Here is a 15,800-nt window from a genome sequence, read left to right as displayed (position 1 = left end):
GTTGCGCTTTTCCCAGAACTGTTGAGGGAGACACGATGTCCCATGTTTGCCCACAATGTAGCAGTTGGAGTCCCATGAGGGGCTGCCATGACCCGAGAAAGGGGGGATGAAGGGTGATCAGAAACGTGGGACAGCGGCTATAAAAGAGGAAGAAACCAATGAAAAAGAGATAAGAAAACTGAGAGAGAGGGAAAACTCTGCCAAAATGAAACTAGACTGTTTTTCTGCCTAAATTGAGAGCGAATCGTAAGCCATTCTGAAATCTAAATTGAACCGTTTTCCCGTAAACACCTTGTGCTAACTTAGGCATCGGAGGGTTTACGCCGGTAAAACCACCGGCGTCTCTGATCCATTTCTTTGTGAATGCAGGATTAGCGAGATAAAAAGGGGTGATTTCAACCTAGTGACGTAAGCGGTCGTTAAGGCAAGGAGAGAGTGACATCGTCCCATCAAACATATAAACGTTGGTGGAAAATCTGGTCGGGTAAAGGGCGAGCAGATTTCAACATCAACAGTTCTCATTTGACAATTAATACTTATTTTATTATATTAATAGCTTACTTTTAAACTTCATGAAAATTATATGATTATCGTTCAATTTAGATTTTCTTTTATTATAAAAGTTTTGCCAGTGGCCATCTTAGCGATGGATTGATTAATAAAATTTTCCCATTATAGGATGGAATAAATATTAAAATCAGGAACACACTAATTTAATATCATTCGATGTATCTCTACTAGTTATAATTTCTATTATCTTCATCATCCAAGTCACCTAAGAATTTTCCCATCTTTACTGAGTGCTGACAGTGCCACAAGCAAGCCAAGATATTAGTTTGTTAAGTTCTCTTGTGAGTCAACTCTGCGCGCGTGTGTTAGAGCTTGGTAATTCCATTACGGACTGAAGTTTAGCAGTTAAATGCTTACTCCCTTGGTGTACGCATAATTTCTGAATGATACATTTTGCTGGAAAAGAGACGGTCCATACTGCCATCCGAACTAGAAATTAGGACATAGAAAATATATATAATCAAACACTATAACGGAGTAATGCTAACTTCATATATATACACATCAACTGTATCAGGCTTCGGTTTCGAATATCTCAAACTCATATACTTCCGTCCAAATTTATTCTTGGGATAGGTCCTTAATTAAGATCATGAACACGCCCTAAAATACTAACGATGCCGCATCTGATCTGAATGCTCAAACTATTATTTTAGTAGCCGACGCTTGCGCACTCCATCTAGTTTGTCAGAATACTTGCATACGGTAGCTGCATTGTTTTGCTTAATTATCAATATTCAATAGTACCTGCTTTAAATCATATGCCATAAGAACAAATGCTTCAACTTTTGTAAGCGCTTGGATTGTTTTAGTTGATATAGGGAGGTTGGATGAGTTGTGGCCAGCCTTCGCCCAAGCAATGAGTTCTTCTCCAGAAAAGTCACCACCTTCCAGATGGTTGTTCAGGTTACCAGAATTGCTTGATAATTCAGTTACCCTCCTGGAAGTGTAGGTCCATAACTTGCCTTGTAGCACGAAGAGCATTTGATCAATTGGGTTTTCCTCCTGGATAATGTAAGAGCGCTCTGTGAAGACAGCTGGCTTCACAACATCACACAGTTTCTCCAACGATGAACCATCCAAGTTTCCAAACTCTTCTACCTATACAAACATACATCCAATATTGTTACTGTAATCTAAAAGGCTCAATGCTGATAATGAAATTCAGCTTCTGAATGCAGAAAATTGAAAATAAAAGTTGATCTAGAACTATCTCAGCTAAAATGAGATTCATTCCCCAACGCTAAAAACATATCAGGGTTGAGTTTATGTTGAGGTGATGTGGACTTTAGCTATTGCGCTTTCAAAACCATGCAAAAGTTCAAATAGTTACAAACATTTACCCTTGAGTTTATTCGATCGAGTTAAAGAAGAGGAAAATATTTTCATTAGTTTTTCGGATTGTTGTTTATATGCTGCTAGCCTCTCCTTTGTCAGTTCCACAAATTCAGAAGTAGGAGGCACAAATATAGTTGTAAAGATCTCTTACTCACTTTTTTTAGCAGGTCTAAGCAGAGTTTTTGTTTTATGTTCTTCCTGAGGTCCTCTGGAAGATTGTTCACCAGATATTCTACATCAATACCTGTGGTTTCTTGCACTTTGGATAACTGATGTTCCTTGATCTCCATTTGGAGTTTCTCAGGGAGCTTTTCAACGGGCCGCCACTTGTATATTTCTTGTACCTTCTGTCTTATCTCCTCTGCTTTTGACATTTCAGACTGCAAATTGCGCAAGAATCATAGTTCATAGAAAATTAAAATTTATTGTGCTTCATCTCAATCAACCATAAAGAACCCATTTTAAGAGACAAGAATCAGACGAGAAAATAAAATAAAATAAAATAAAATAAAGATACACCAACCTGGACCTTTCCAATCAAGAAGAAAAACAGCACTACCCCAGTGATGGTAATTGAAATCACAAAGATGTTTTCCAAGACATTGGTACTGAATGGGAGACCTTGACCAAAAGAACTGCAAAGTCAAACCCACAAATTTATTAGAACTAATGTTTTTGAGTTTAATTGCTAAAAAAACATAAAAATACGTATGCGTAATTATATGCACCAAAAACATAGAAAGGCATATGCACAAAGATTGTTACAAGGAGAATGATGTATATCCACAACTTAACCTGAGATTTTGCAGGCTCCATCGAATACAAGGGAAGAACCTCAGAAATAAATTGTTTTGCTCAATAACACTAGAATTAATAGCATCATAGAATATCCCAAAATGGTAGGTAGTTGCAATTTGAGTCTTTGTAGAGCAAAAATCATTAGAAAATGTGTAGTTTGTTAAACTGTTGTCACAGTGTAAGGGAAGGAGACGGCATTTGGCAGAATCTGTGCAGGCTTTCCTCCAACATTCGGTCTTTCTTTGTAGAGCAAAAAAGTACCATAATGCTCCAAACCCCTAAACAACCATCAATTAGATCATCAGGAATTATAAATTACCCAAAAAGAGTAAAGAGAAATAGAATATATTGGAGACTTGGGAGGCAAGTAAACTTACATTAGCAGCATGTAGGTAAAAGAGATTGAACGTGAGCCTGGCCCATTTAGTTTGTTTATATGAATTCTTCCTTTCTTTAATCAATGCATACAATCGGATAACCTTTAGCAAATGTTGGACAATAAACAGGTTCATCACAGAGAAAAATTTCTTGCCACTCATCACGTTACTATAAACTAGAAGCACCAACACCTGAACAGTTTGTACACCATAAAGATAGAATTATCAATTATGAAATATGATTCCATATGAAAAGAAAAAAATTACAACCTGTGTGCTTGCTAGAAATCCAACATAAATTGGTTTGGGCGTCCATAGGTGTGCGCGCGTGCCCTTGCTTGGCTAATTGGAACAAATAAGTAAAAAGTACGACAGAACAAACATTTACCTGTGGGAGTGGAAGAATGATGGCGAGATCAAATAGGAAGACGGGCAACAGAGATATGCTATAATTTCGATGCCAATTCTCCCATAGTTGAAAAGCATTATTTATCAAAAAATATATATCACATCCTGTGCGTTCAACAATACCCACCCTCAAAGCCCATATGTCAAATTGGAAGCACTTTTTGTCATCGTTGATCACGGGAAGGTACAAGAAAACAGGATCAAATACCATGGAATACACATAAATCAGCAAAAAATTAACTTCCAGGAAACGTATCGGCAGATCACGAATCTGCTGAAGGCATGTTTTTCCTCCATTACCCAAGCTTTCGTTCAGAGTGCGATAAACAGATTTTGCTGCTTCTCTCGCGCTCCAACTGATGCAGTCCATTTCAACACTAGCAACTCGTCTCGGCGTTCCTTCCTCTAAATTCAAGTCCCGAGACCTGAAAAAATAAAGTCAACTTCATCGTCATCACCATATACGATAATTGTAATAATACATAGCTTGCACTTCAGCTCAGTAGGGTTCTATACGTATGTCATTAAATTAATAGACAACTCGCTTAAGGCTTACATAATCAACGAAGGGGAAGGGAAATTTAAGTAAATGAAGCAAAGCTTGATTTCAGTTTCCTTCAATTAAATACAGGTGGATCCTTCACAAATCATCACTTCAGTGGCTGAGTCTTCGGAGTTCAGAGCATGCTTATCTTATGTGCTAATAAGTATCTAGACACTGTGGTTCCTCAAGACTTTGACTTCATGCACAATTAATCAAACAACCAAAAAAAAAAAATTTCCAATAAATATGTAATTTCTGTAGCACCTTTTGATTGAGTTGGGGCCGCAGGCAACTAATAGTTACGACTTGAGGTTAGAACTTATCCATATGCATAGTCTCAATCTACGGTTCATTAACCAAACTTTTGGCCCCGAGAGGCTGCAAGTCTTATCATGTCCCTCGTGTTTTTTGCTCACTAGTAGAATTGGATCTTTGTGCTTATTGCTCAAGATAAATGTAAGCCTTAACCTGAGAGCTTGCAGGCTCCATTGAAAACAAGGCAAGTACCTCCGAAAAAAATAGTTTTGATCCAAAACACCCGATTGAATAGCATCACGGAATATCCCAAAATCATAGATAGTTGCATTTTGGGTCTTTGTAGAGCAAAAATCACTAAAAAATGTGTAGTTTGTTAAACTGTCATCGCAGTGCAAAGGAAGGAAATCACATCTGGTAAAATCTGTGCAGGCTTTCTTCCAACATTCAGCCTTTCTTTGTACAGCGAAAAAGTACCATAATGATCCAAACACCTAAAGAACCGTCAAGTAGATCACCAGGAACTATAAATTACCCAAAAAACAGTAAAGAGAAATAGAACATTTTGGAGACTTAAGAGGCAAGTAAACTTACGTTAGCAGCCTGTAGGTAACCGAAATTGAACGTCAGATTGGCCCATTTATTAAGGTTATATGAATTCTTCCATTCTGTAATCAATTTAGCCAATCGGATAACCTTTAACCCATGTTGTACAAGAAACAGGTTCATCAGAGAGAAAAATTCCTGGCCACTAATTCTTTGACTATAAGCTAGAAGCACCAACACCTGAATAGTTTGTAAATATTAAAAAAAAAAGAAAATTAATCGTACAAAATACAACCTATACATGCTTGTGTCAAGGAAGCTCATTATGCATGGAAGGATGCAGCACACGTGTGAGATGAATACAGTCAGCTGAATCAATTGAAGAGTGAAGTGCCAGCTCAGCTGAAGTAAGTTAGACACGTTAAGATCATATTCAGTTAGCTTCTTTATTTTCTGTTAAGCTGTAAACAACTGAGTATAAATACAAGCATCTTGTAATCATTTTGTTATTAAGTAAAATGAAATAAAGCATTTGATTCAGAAGTCTTTTACAAATTTTCTTAGCACTTTAAATACATTTTCTCAGTAACCAAACAGTCTATTCATTCAAGCTTTTAAGCTTTCAAACATGGTATCAGAGCCATACAGAGCTAGTTCTAGTAATCAACAGTCAAGCTTTCGTAATCAAACAACAAACAACACAAATCAATCTACTCAAATCAACTTCTCCTTTACTAATCCTATCAAGTTAGATCGATCAAATTACTTACTCTGGCGCTCTCAAGTTTTAGCTTCAATAAGAGGCAATCGTTTGGAAGATTTCGTCACAGGAGCCAAATCAGTACCTGATAAGTGTCTTCTGTTAACTCAAGCAAATGGATCTACACAACAAATTGAAAATCCAGAATATCAGATCTGGAGATCACAGGATCAGACACTTCTTGGCTGGCTACTGTCATCATTAAGTGAAGGTATCTTAAGTCTTGTTATCAATTGTGAGAGTTCATTTGATATATGGAAAACTTTGGAAAAGAAATTTGGAGTTCAATTTGAAGCTCGAGTTCTTCAGCTCAGATATGAACTAAACATTCTTAAAAAGGAAGCTCTTAGTGTTGAAGATTATTGTATTAAAATAAAAGCAATAGCTGATAAGCTAGCCAATGCTGGTAGTTCAATTACAGAGAAGGATCTTATGTTAACTATTCTTAATGGATTAGGACCAGGAGTTCGTGATATTGCTACATTTATAAATGGTTCACGAATGGAATTTGATGATGCTTATGCACTGTTACTCACTCATGAGACTAGATTAGAGCAGGAGCAAGGTGACAGAAGTATGTTTAATGCAAACTATGCATATACGAATGCATATTATCCTAGAGCTTATTTTGCACAACGTAGAGGAAGTTTTAAACGAGGAGGTTATTCTGGTGGTAGAACTCCTTTCTTTGGCAGAGCAAATATGAATTACTCTCCAAGAATATTTAATGGAGGTGTTAGAAATGGATATGGCAGAGGATTTTTTCCTAGAAATAACTCAGCTGATTTCAATCATTTTTCAGCTCCTAGGAATCCAGTACCTAAGAACTCATCCTTTCTAGCTAGAAATGGTGCTAATATGAGTGGATCACAAGGAAGCTTTAATAATGCTGGGGAGCTGGTATGTCAGATTTGCTTTAAGAATGGTCATACAGCTGATGTTTGTTGGCACCGATTTGTTGAAGACTTTGTACCTGTTCCAAGAGGTTTTGGCAGGGAAAAAACACCAAGAGCAGCATATTTCTCAAACTTTGATGGCTCTACTTCTAATCCAGATTTTGGCTATGAAAATAATAATATGTTTCCAGGTTATGATTCTATATCTGGCAATAGTTACTATTCTAGAACGGATGGATACACTTCTGGAGCAGCTGGAACAGCTTTCATGGCTAATTTTGAAGGGACTGCTGATGATGGATGGTATCTGGATAGTGGGGCAACTCACCATTTAACCAACAATATGGAGAATTTGCATATCAATGAAGAGTTTAAAGGTACTGATCAGCTTATCATTCGAAATGGTCAAGGTTTGTCTATTACTCATGTTGGACATGCATTTCTGGTATTAAGAGCTTCTAAATCTTTATCTACACATGCTAGAATAACACTTAAAGATGTGTTACTTGCTCCTTCAATTGCCAAAAATCTATTAAGTATTTCCAAACTCACATCTGATAATCCTGTATCTGTTGAATTTTGTGGAAATGTTTGTTTTGTGAAGGACATAAAGGGTCAAGTTCTTCTGCAGGGTATTGCTGAAAAAGGCCTTTACAAGCTGCTGCTGAAATCTAATTCTCTTTCTTCATCACCTACATCTTATCTTTGTAAATCCCAACCAAATAAACCAGTTTCTATGTTATCTGCTTTCAAACACTGTGATAATAGTACTCGAGCTTAAGAGGATAGATCCAAGAGTACCTAGTATAATCATCCACAAAACTAATATAGTATTTGTATCCATCTCTAGACACAGTGGGTGAAGGCCCCCAAAGATCAGTATGAATCAATTCTAATACCCCTTTTGTTTTTGTTTCAGTTATTGAGAAATGTTGCTTATGGACTTTGCCTAGCTGACATGCTTCACATAAAGTATTTGCAGAAGATAACATGTCTTTTGGAGAGACTTTAAACTGTTTACATGATTTGAGCAAATGCACCAATGTCATTGAGCTTGGATGACCAAACTTTCTATGTAACAAAGTTATCATATCAGGTTTGACATTACACTTATTTAAAACAAACTGATAGCAAGCTCGAGTACTATTATCACAGTGTTTGAAAGCAGATAACATAGAAACTGTTAAATCACAAGCATTTGAAGTTTTTAAATTGTTCAAAACTCAAGTTGAGAATCAGTTTGATACCAAAATTAAGAGGCTACAATCTGACCTTGGGGGAGAGTTTAGAGCATTTATTGATTTTCTGAATCAAAATGGAATAATGTTTAGACACTCATGTCCTTACACTCATCACCAGAATGGTATTGTTGAGAGGAAACACATGCATATAGTTGAGCTAGGCTTAACCCTCATGGCTCAAGCAAACATTTTTCTTCAATTCTGGTGGGAAGCTGTTCATACAGCAGTGTATCATATTAATAGATTGCCTACCCCTGTTCTGAAATTCTTATCTCCTTAAGAGAAACTTTTCAAACACAAACCAGATTACACATTCCTGAAGTGTTTTGGTTGTCTTTGCTACCCATACTTGAGAGATTTTAACAAACATAAGTTTGATTTTCACACCTTTAAATGCATTTTTATTGGATACAATCCCTCTTATAAAGGATACAAGTGCTTAGCAAGTTCTGGCAAAGTCTATGTTCTTAGACATGTCATTTTTTATGAAAACACATTCCCTTATCCAATAAACACTACATCTCACTCATCAGAAAACCCCATATCTTCTGAAACCTCAGTGTCTAATTTCTCTCAACAACATATCTATCATCTTTCTACAATGGCCTTACCCAACAGCAGCTTTGAAGGTCTTCAATCAGCAGGCTCAGCAAGAAGTGAACAAATGCCCTCTGTTCCCACACATACAGATATTCTGAATCAACAAGAACATCCATCACACACATCTTTAGAGTTATCATCCTCAACCTCACTATCACCAAACACATTACCAGTACAATCATCCATTCTACAATCAGAGGAAACTTCTATTCCACATAACATAGACAAAATTCAAACTAGAAATCATTCCCAACCATCTTCTCATCCAATGATTACCAGATCAAAATCTGGAATCTTCAAACCAAAGGTCTATACAGTCACCTTAGCCAACAAAGAACCCAGTACAGTTCAAGAAGCTCTTAGTAGTCAGAATTGGCATCAAGCCATGGTAGATGAGTATGAAGCTTTGATAAAGAATAAGACTTGGTCACTGGTACCATTTTCAAATGCATACAAAGTAGTTGACAACAAATGGGTGTTTAGACTTAAGCAAAATACTGATGGAAGCATAGCCAAACACAAGGCCAGGTTGGTTGCCAAAGGTTTTCAGCAAACTGAAGGTGTGGATTACTTTGAGACCTTTAGCTTAGTTGTAAAAGCTTCAACAATAAGGATTGTTCTGAGTTTAGCTGTGATGCATAAATGGAAAATAAGGCAAGTGGATGTGAATAATGCCTTCTTGAATGGAAACTTGACAGAGGATGTCTATATGTATTAGCCTGAAGGTTTTATTGATCAACAAAAACCCAATCATATATGTAAGCTTAATCAAGCCTCGTATGACTTGAAGCAAGCTCCTAGAGCTTGGTATGACAAGCTTAAGAATTGTCTTATTGCTAATTGGAAATTTCAGAATTCAAAGGCTGATACCTCTCTCTTCTTCAAAGAAGTGCAGGGTTCAATGATACTTATCTTAATCTATGTTGATGACATTCTAATAACAAGACCTGATAATGGTGAGCTGGAAAAATTCATCTAAGAATTCAGTAAGACTTTTGCCTTAAAAGACTTGGGAATTCTGTCATATTTTCTGGGGATAGAAGTTTCCTATGCTAAAGACTGCATCTATTTATCTCAGAAGAAATATATCTTGGATTTGTTATCCAAAGCTGATATGCAAAATTGTAAAGGCTGTGACACTCCCATAGTTACTGGAACAAAGCTTCAGAAAGAAGTCAAAGGCTGTTTGGGTCAATATATTGAGGATGCAACAAGCTATAGAAGCTTAGTTGGAGGTTTACAATATCTGGTATTAACCAGACCAGAGATAGCATTTGATGTGCATAAGTTGAGCCAGTATGTGACAGCTCCAACACTCCAGCATGTTATGGCTTGTAAAAGAGTTCTTAGATACCTTAAGGAAACTGCAGATCATGGTTTGAAGTTTTCAGCAGGTGGGGAAATGAAGATCACATGATTTACAGATGCAGATTGGGCATGTGATGTTGATGACAGAAAATCAATAGGAGCATGTTGCATTTATTTTGGAAACAATCTAATTTCATGGTCATCCAAGAAGCAGGCTGTGGTTACACGATCCAGTGCAGAGAGTGAATATCGTGCTCTGGCTTCTGCAAGTGCAGAGATAACATGGATCCAGCCATTATTCAGTGAACTCAACATTAAGTGTACTTCATTACCGACTATCTGGTGTGATAATATAAGTGCAACAGAGTTGGCCAAGAATCCAGTTTATCATTCAAGGACTAAACACATTGAACTGGATATGCACTTTATTAGAGACAAAGTTTTGGCAAAGGAGTTAGAGATTAACTATATTCCCAGCGAGGAGCAAATTGCTGATGCTTTGACAAAGCCTCTGACATTCATTCATTTCAATTATTTCATAGACAAACTCAATGTGCAACCATGCCCCTTGAGTTTGAGGGGGGCTGTCAAGGAAGCTCATTATGCATGGAAGGATGCAGCACACGTGTGAGATGAATACAGTCAGCTGAATCAATTGAAGAGTGAAGTGCCAGCTCAGCTGAAGTTAGTTAGACACGTTAAGATCATATTCAGTTAGCTTCTTTATTTTCTGTTAAGCTGTAAACAGTTGAGTATAAATACAAGCATCTTGTAATCATTTTGTTATTAAGTAAAATGAAATAAAGCATTTGATTCAGAAGTCTTTTACAAATTTTCTTAGCACTTTAAATACATTTTCTCAGTAACCAAACAGTCTATTCATTCAAGCTTTTAAGCTTTCAAACAGCTTGCTAGGAATCCAACATAAATTACTTTGGGCGGTCAGAGGTGTGCGTGTGTGCCCCTCCTTCGCAAGTTGGAACAAATAAATTAAAAGTAGACAGAACAAACATTGACCTGTGGGAGTGGAAGAATGATGGAGAGATCAAGTAGGAAGACGGGCAACAGAGATTTGCTATAATTTCGATGTAGACTCTCCCGTATTTCTGAAGTTCTATTTGTCAAATACCATATACCAAATGCTGAACGTTCAGCAATAACCACACTCATCACCCATCTGTCAAATTGGAAGCACTTTTTCTCATCGTTGGTCACAGGAATGTACAAGAAAACAGGATCCAATACCATTGAATACAAACAACACAGCCAGAAAGCCTCATGCAGCGGAATATAGAGAAATGGAACTCCAAAAACAGTTATTTCTCTTACTTCACCCTGCGGAATACGCAGAAATGGACAAACATTTATTTCTCTTACTCCTCTCATGATCCTACTGGTCCTGTTCATTTCAACGCCAGAAACCAGTCTCGACGTTCCTTCCTCTAAATTCATTCAAGTCCTGAGACCTTGGAAAAAAAAAAATCATCTTCATCATGGTCACCGTATACAATAATTGTAATAATATATAGCCTGATCATAAGTTCAGTAGGACTCTATAAGTATATCATCAAATTAATAAACAAGTCACTTACGAAGGAAAATTAAAGTAAATGAAGCAAAGCTTAAATTCAGTTTCCTTCAATTAAATACAGGTGGATCCTTCACGAATCAGCACTTCAGTGGCTCAGTCTTCGGTGGATGCTTATGTTATGTGTTAATAAATATCAGAGGCACGACCCAAAGACTTCGATTTTTCAAGTCAACCAGGAACACATAATTATTGTTTGGGGTCCGCTTATAATATTTTCGGGCTAGCTCTGTAGCTCAAGCATGAAAAACGGGGAAAGTAAAGTGCAAGAAAATTCCAGATTCTTTTTTCAATTGTTCTTTATACTGTGTAGCTAATGTACAAAAGTGAAAATGAATCTTTGCTTGCATTTTTTTAAATTAGCGGCATAAAAAGAATGGAGTGAAAAGTACAGAGACCTTGAATGATCATTGAAAGCCATTAAAGAATGTAGACAAAAGTTAATTGCATTAGAAAGTACTAATAATGAATTATTTAGACAAAATATAGTACTGCAAAATCAATGTCAGATTTTATTACTTATCAGTTATCACCAGAAAACTCAAAACACTTCAACAAAAGCAAGCACTAGAAAAAATATTTAACCATTCCCCAGTAGGACAATTAATAAAAATTCAAAAAATTTCTTCCCTCATTGGTGATAGTATAGACATTGTAAAAAAAATTTTATTTCAGTAGCCAATCAAATATTCTATGGCATATTAAATTTCTTAGGATTGTTAAATTACAATAAGAAATTTATACCAAAATCTTAGTACATTAATGAGACCATTATATAATAAATTAAGTAAAAATGGACAAAAGTATTTTAAATTTTATAGTGAAGATATTAAATTAATACAAAAACTTAAAGAAATAGGAATTTTTTTAATCTACATCATCATATGTTAATTCCTCATTATTACATAATTCTTCAAATAATTCTTCATCTAAACATTTTTTAGGATTATTAAATATTAATTCTATAATCTTATCTCTAATATTATGTAGAGTTTTCTCTTTATCTGTATTTAAATTTTTTACTATAGGCATATTTATTTCTATATCTTCTAATTATGGATTACCTATTTTTCTATAATTATTAAATCTCTGTGTAACTTAATTATGTAATTCTTAGTGCTTTCTATCTTGCTATCTACTGCATTTTCTTCCTCCGATAGTGAGTCAAAAAATGCAATATCTACTTCTTTTTCCATTGCTAGTGATTTCTTTTCGTAAGGCAAAATATGCATCTCAAATTTAGGTTGTACAAATGTTGATTTTTTAAAGAAATTTATCTCATTAGTAGTTGTTAATATACTACTGTTATCTTCTAATATAAAATTTAATCCTAAAATAAAATTATATCCTACTTTTTTACTACAGATAAATGTTTGTGGAACTCTATTAACGGTTTATCTAAACTCATTCATTTACTATTAATTTTATTGAATTTAATTGTATTTGTAAATCTCTTTGTGTATTTTTAATATTTTTATTTCAACTTTTAAAACTTTTACAAGACTTTTGATTTATAATTCTACTAGTTTAGGTGCTTTTATGTCTAATAATTTTATTAATTCTATTATTTCTTTTTTATTACCGAACCTTGTAATTTGACTATTAAAATCAGCTAATGACTCTTTAATATAGTCTAAATTCTTTCTTTGTGTATTTTATGTTACTTGCTTCAAAAAATTGTCCTAACCGTAATACTAGTTCTTTAAGCTTTTCTAGTTTAACTTCTAAGTGCTGTCCAAGATTAATTATTAAGTCTATTGTTGACCATTACTCGTATATGGAATATGTTTATATTGATTTTCTAAATGCTCTATATTATGATTAAGTTTAATTTTATTTTCCTATGACTACTAATTTGTAAATCCAAATATGCTAGTTTTTGAAAATTCATAAACTAATTCTTTAACTATTCTAGTTTATTTCTAATTTTTAAAATTACATTTTCATATGATCTAATAAATTTAGTTGCCTATTGTAATTATGTTTTACTATAGATAAGTACGTAAGAGTGTAATATCTAACACTTACTTTTTTTAATTATTATTATAGGGTCTAATGGAGATGTGCAATCTACTAGAAATTTTGTATTTTCTAATCTTTCTTCTATTAAATTATTTAATATAGAGTGTTCTGCACTAATTTCTACTTTTTTCTAGCTCTACAATTTTTAGAGCAATTTCTAATTTTTCGGTTCAAGGATTAATCACAAATACCCACAGCCAAATTTACTTTTGAAAGACTTGGATTTTGCAGTCTTACGTGTGACATTTGTGCTGTGTTATCTATGGCCCCATCTAATCCTATCTTACTAAATTTTTGTACCGCGCTACCTAAAATTTTTCCACTACGGGCAATTTGATAAGAGTCTTTGTCTTCTTTAGTCAGCCACGAAAAAAAAAAATGTTAGTTCAGATCTAACTATTCAATCAAGAGCTAGCTCAGGACAAAAAGAAGTGTGCAATAACGGGACGATACTGTCGACAGACAATAGACAAATTTTTCTTTGAATGGTTTACTTTGGACTAAATGATCGGTGATCCAACACCACTGACCGTTTTTCAAAGGGACCCATGTTGTGGATGAAAATTGATAAAACTTGAACCCTATTTTTTTTTTCCCCTCTCCGTTGTGTGAATCAACCTTGGTTAATTAAACTCACCGAAATTGGAGGGGAAAAAATCTTGAAAATATATAATAATCTGCCCCATTTCTACTTAAAACTTTCTCTTTTATGCATCATACTGGCCTTAAATTCTTGCAGCGGAAAGCAAAACGCAGGGACCATAAAGCCATCAATAGTTCTCTAAATTTCCAAATATATGTAACAACAATAGTCAGTGTACAAACTACTTTCACGAGATTTATTCAATAGCTTAGAAACGAGATGTAATTTGTATTTAAAATAAAAATCAATGACAATAAGCTTATTATAACAAGCATAGGGTGTGACCAGCCTATTTTTCTTTAGCAATAAAATGAGGTTCCACAAGCTGCCTAGACATAGGGTATGTTTGGGGGAGAGTAAGAATTCAATGATGTTTGGAAACAGAAAAAACTTAAGGGAAAATAAGAGAATTCTAAAACTCTTTCTTCGTTTTTATTATCTCAAGTCATTAATTGACTGAATCTGTACATACTTCTGTTTATATACATCAGTAGTAATTAGAACTGATTCTCAACTAATTGCAAGTGCTAATCAGCTGGTTATAACTAATTAAAACTGAATTACAAGCACAATAAATACTATAACAAACTCTACTAATCTTCATGTGTGCAAGAGACTATATAACCACCAGGCTCCAGCTGGCAAGCCATGTCATCAACCTGTAACAGCAAGCTGCAGGTGTTGCAATCCTCTGCTCCACTGACTACTCTGCTCATGTGAGCTTCCTTAACATCCCCTCTCAAGCTCAAGGGTCTGTTGAACACATTGAGCTTGGAACGAAAATAACTAAACTTAGGAAATGACAGGGGCTTAGTAAGAACATCTGCAACTTGCTCTTTAGTGGGAATGTACCTCACTTCCAATTCTTTGTTAAGAACCTTGTCTCTAATATAATGAATGTCTAGCTCTATGTGTTTTGATTTTGAGTGAAAAACTAGATTTCTAGGTAGATCTCCAGCACTCTGGTTATCACACCATAGAACAGAAGTTGGTAATTTTGTGATGTTGAGCTCAGAGAATAATGATTGCAGCCAAGAAAGTTTAGAGCTGGCTGCTGACAAGGCTCTGTATTCACTCTCAGTACTAGATTTTGCTACAATGGCTTGCTTTTTTGAAGACCAGGAAACCAAATTATTACCAAGGAAAATGCAATATGCTCCAATGGATTTTTTGGCATCAATATCACATGCCCAATCAGCATCTGAATATCCTGTTAGTCCTATAGTTTCCAGAGTTCCCTCCTGCTAAATATAGAGACCATATGTGACAGTAGCTTGAAGGTATCTGAGCACTTTTTTACAAGCTAACCAGTGTTGAAGTGTAGGAGCACTGAGGTACTGACTAAGCTTATGCACTAAATATGCAATGTCTGGTGTGGTTAAGATTAAGTATTGCAAACCTCCAACAATGCTTCTATAGAGGGTTGGATTCTCAAATTCAGCACCCAATAAGCCTTTTGTTGACCTTTCCAACTTGTAGCCTGTGCTGAAAGGAGTGTCAGTTCCTTTGTAGTCTTGCATTGAGGCTTTGGACAGCAGATCCTTGATGTACTTGGTCTGAGGGAAGTGCATTCCATGATCTGTATAGCTGACTTCTACACCAAGGAAATATGTTACTAGACCCAAGTCTTTTAATGCAAAAACTTTGCTGAGCTTAGCAATAAAAGATTCCAGCAAGTCTGAATCTGGTCCAGTGATCAGAATGTCATCCACATATATTAAGACAAGAATTATGCCTTTGACATCATGCCTAATAAACAGAGAAGTATCAGCCTTAGAATTAGTGAATTTCCAACTTGTAAGACATCCCTTAAACTTATCATACCAGGCTCTTGGAGCTTGTTTTAAGTCATAAAGAGCTTTGTTTAGTTTACAGATGTATCCTCCCTCTGAAACAAAACCCTCTG

The 15,800-nt window shown here is 35.3% G+C and overlaps 1 protein-coding gene across 1 annotated transcript; it reads right to left on the bottom strand.

The window, feature by feature from the left end:
• Nucleotides 1-1,293: 1,293 nt before the first annotated feature.
• Nucleotides 1,294-10,889, bottom strand: LOC18033410 (cyclic nucleotide-gated ion channel 1). Its single transcript, XM_024184524.1, has 6 exons — nt 10,659-10,889; nt 4,885-5,076; nt 4,504-4,784; nt 2,432-2,543; nt 2,064-2,288; nt 1,294-1,671 (listed from the first exon to the last, which is right to left on the bottom strand). The coding sequence occupies exons 1-6, from the start codon at nt 10,887-10,889 to the stop codon at nt 1,294-1,296; spliced, it is 1,419 nt and encodes a 472-aa protein (XP_024040292.1).
• Nucleotides 10,890-15,800: the final 4,911 nt, after the last annotated feature.

Source organism: Citrus clementina, unplaced genomic scaffold (genome assembly GCF_000493195.1).
Source record: "Citrus clementina cultivar Clemenules unplaced genomic scaffold, Citrus_clementina_v1.0 scaffold_9, whole genome shotgun sequence".
In the NCBI taxonomy this organism is placed as follows: Eukaryota; Viridiplantae; Streptophyta; class Magnoliopsida; order Sapindales; family Rutaceae; genus Citrus; species Citrus x clementina.
The sequence above is the reverse complement of the archived record's forward strand: the minus strand, read 5'-3'. Positions and strand labels throughout refer to the sequence as shown.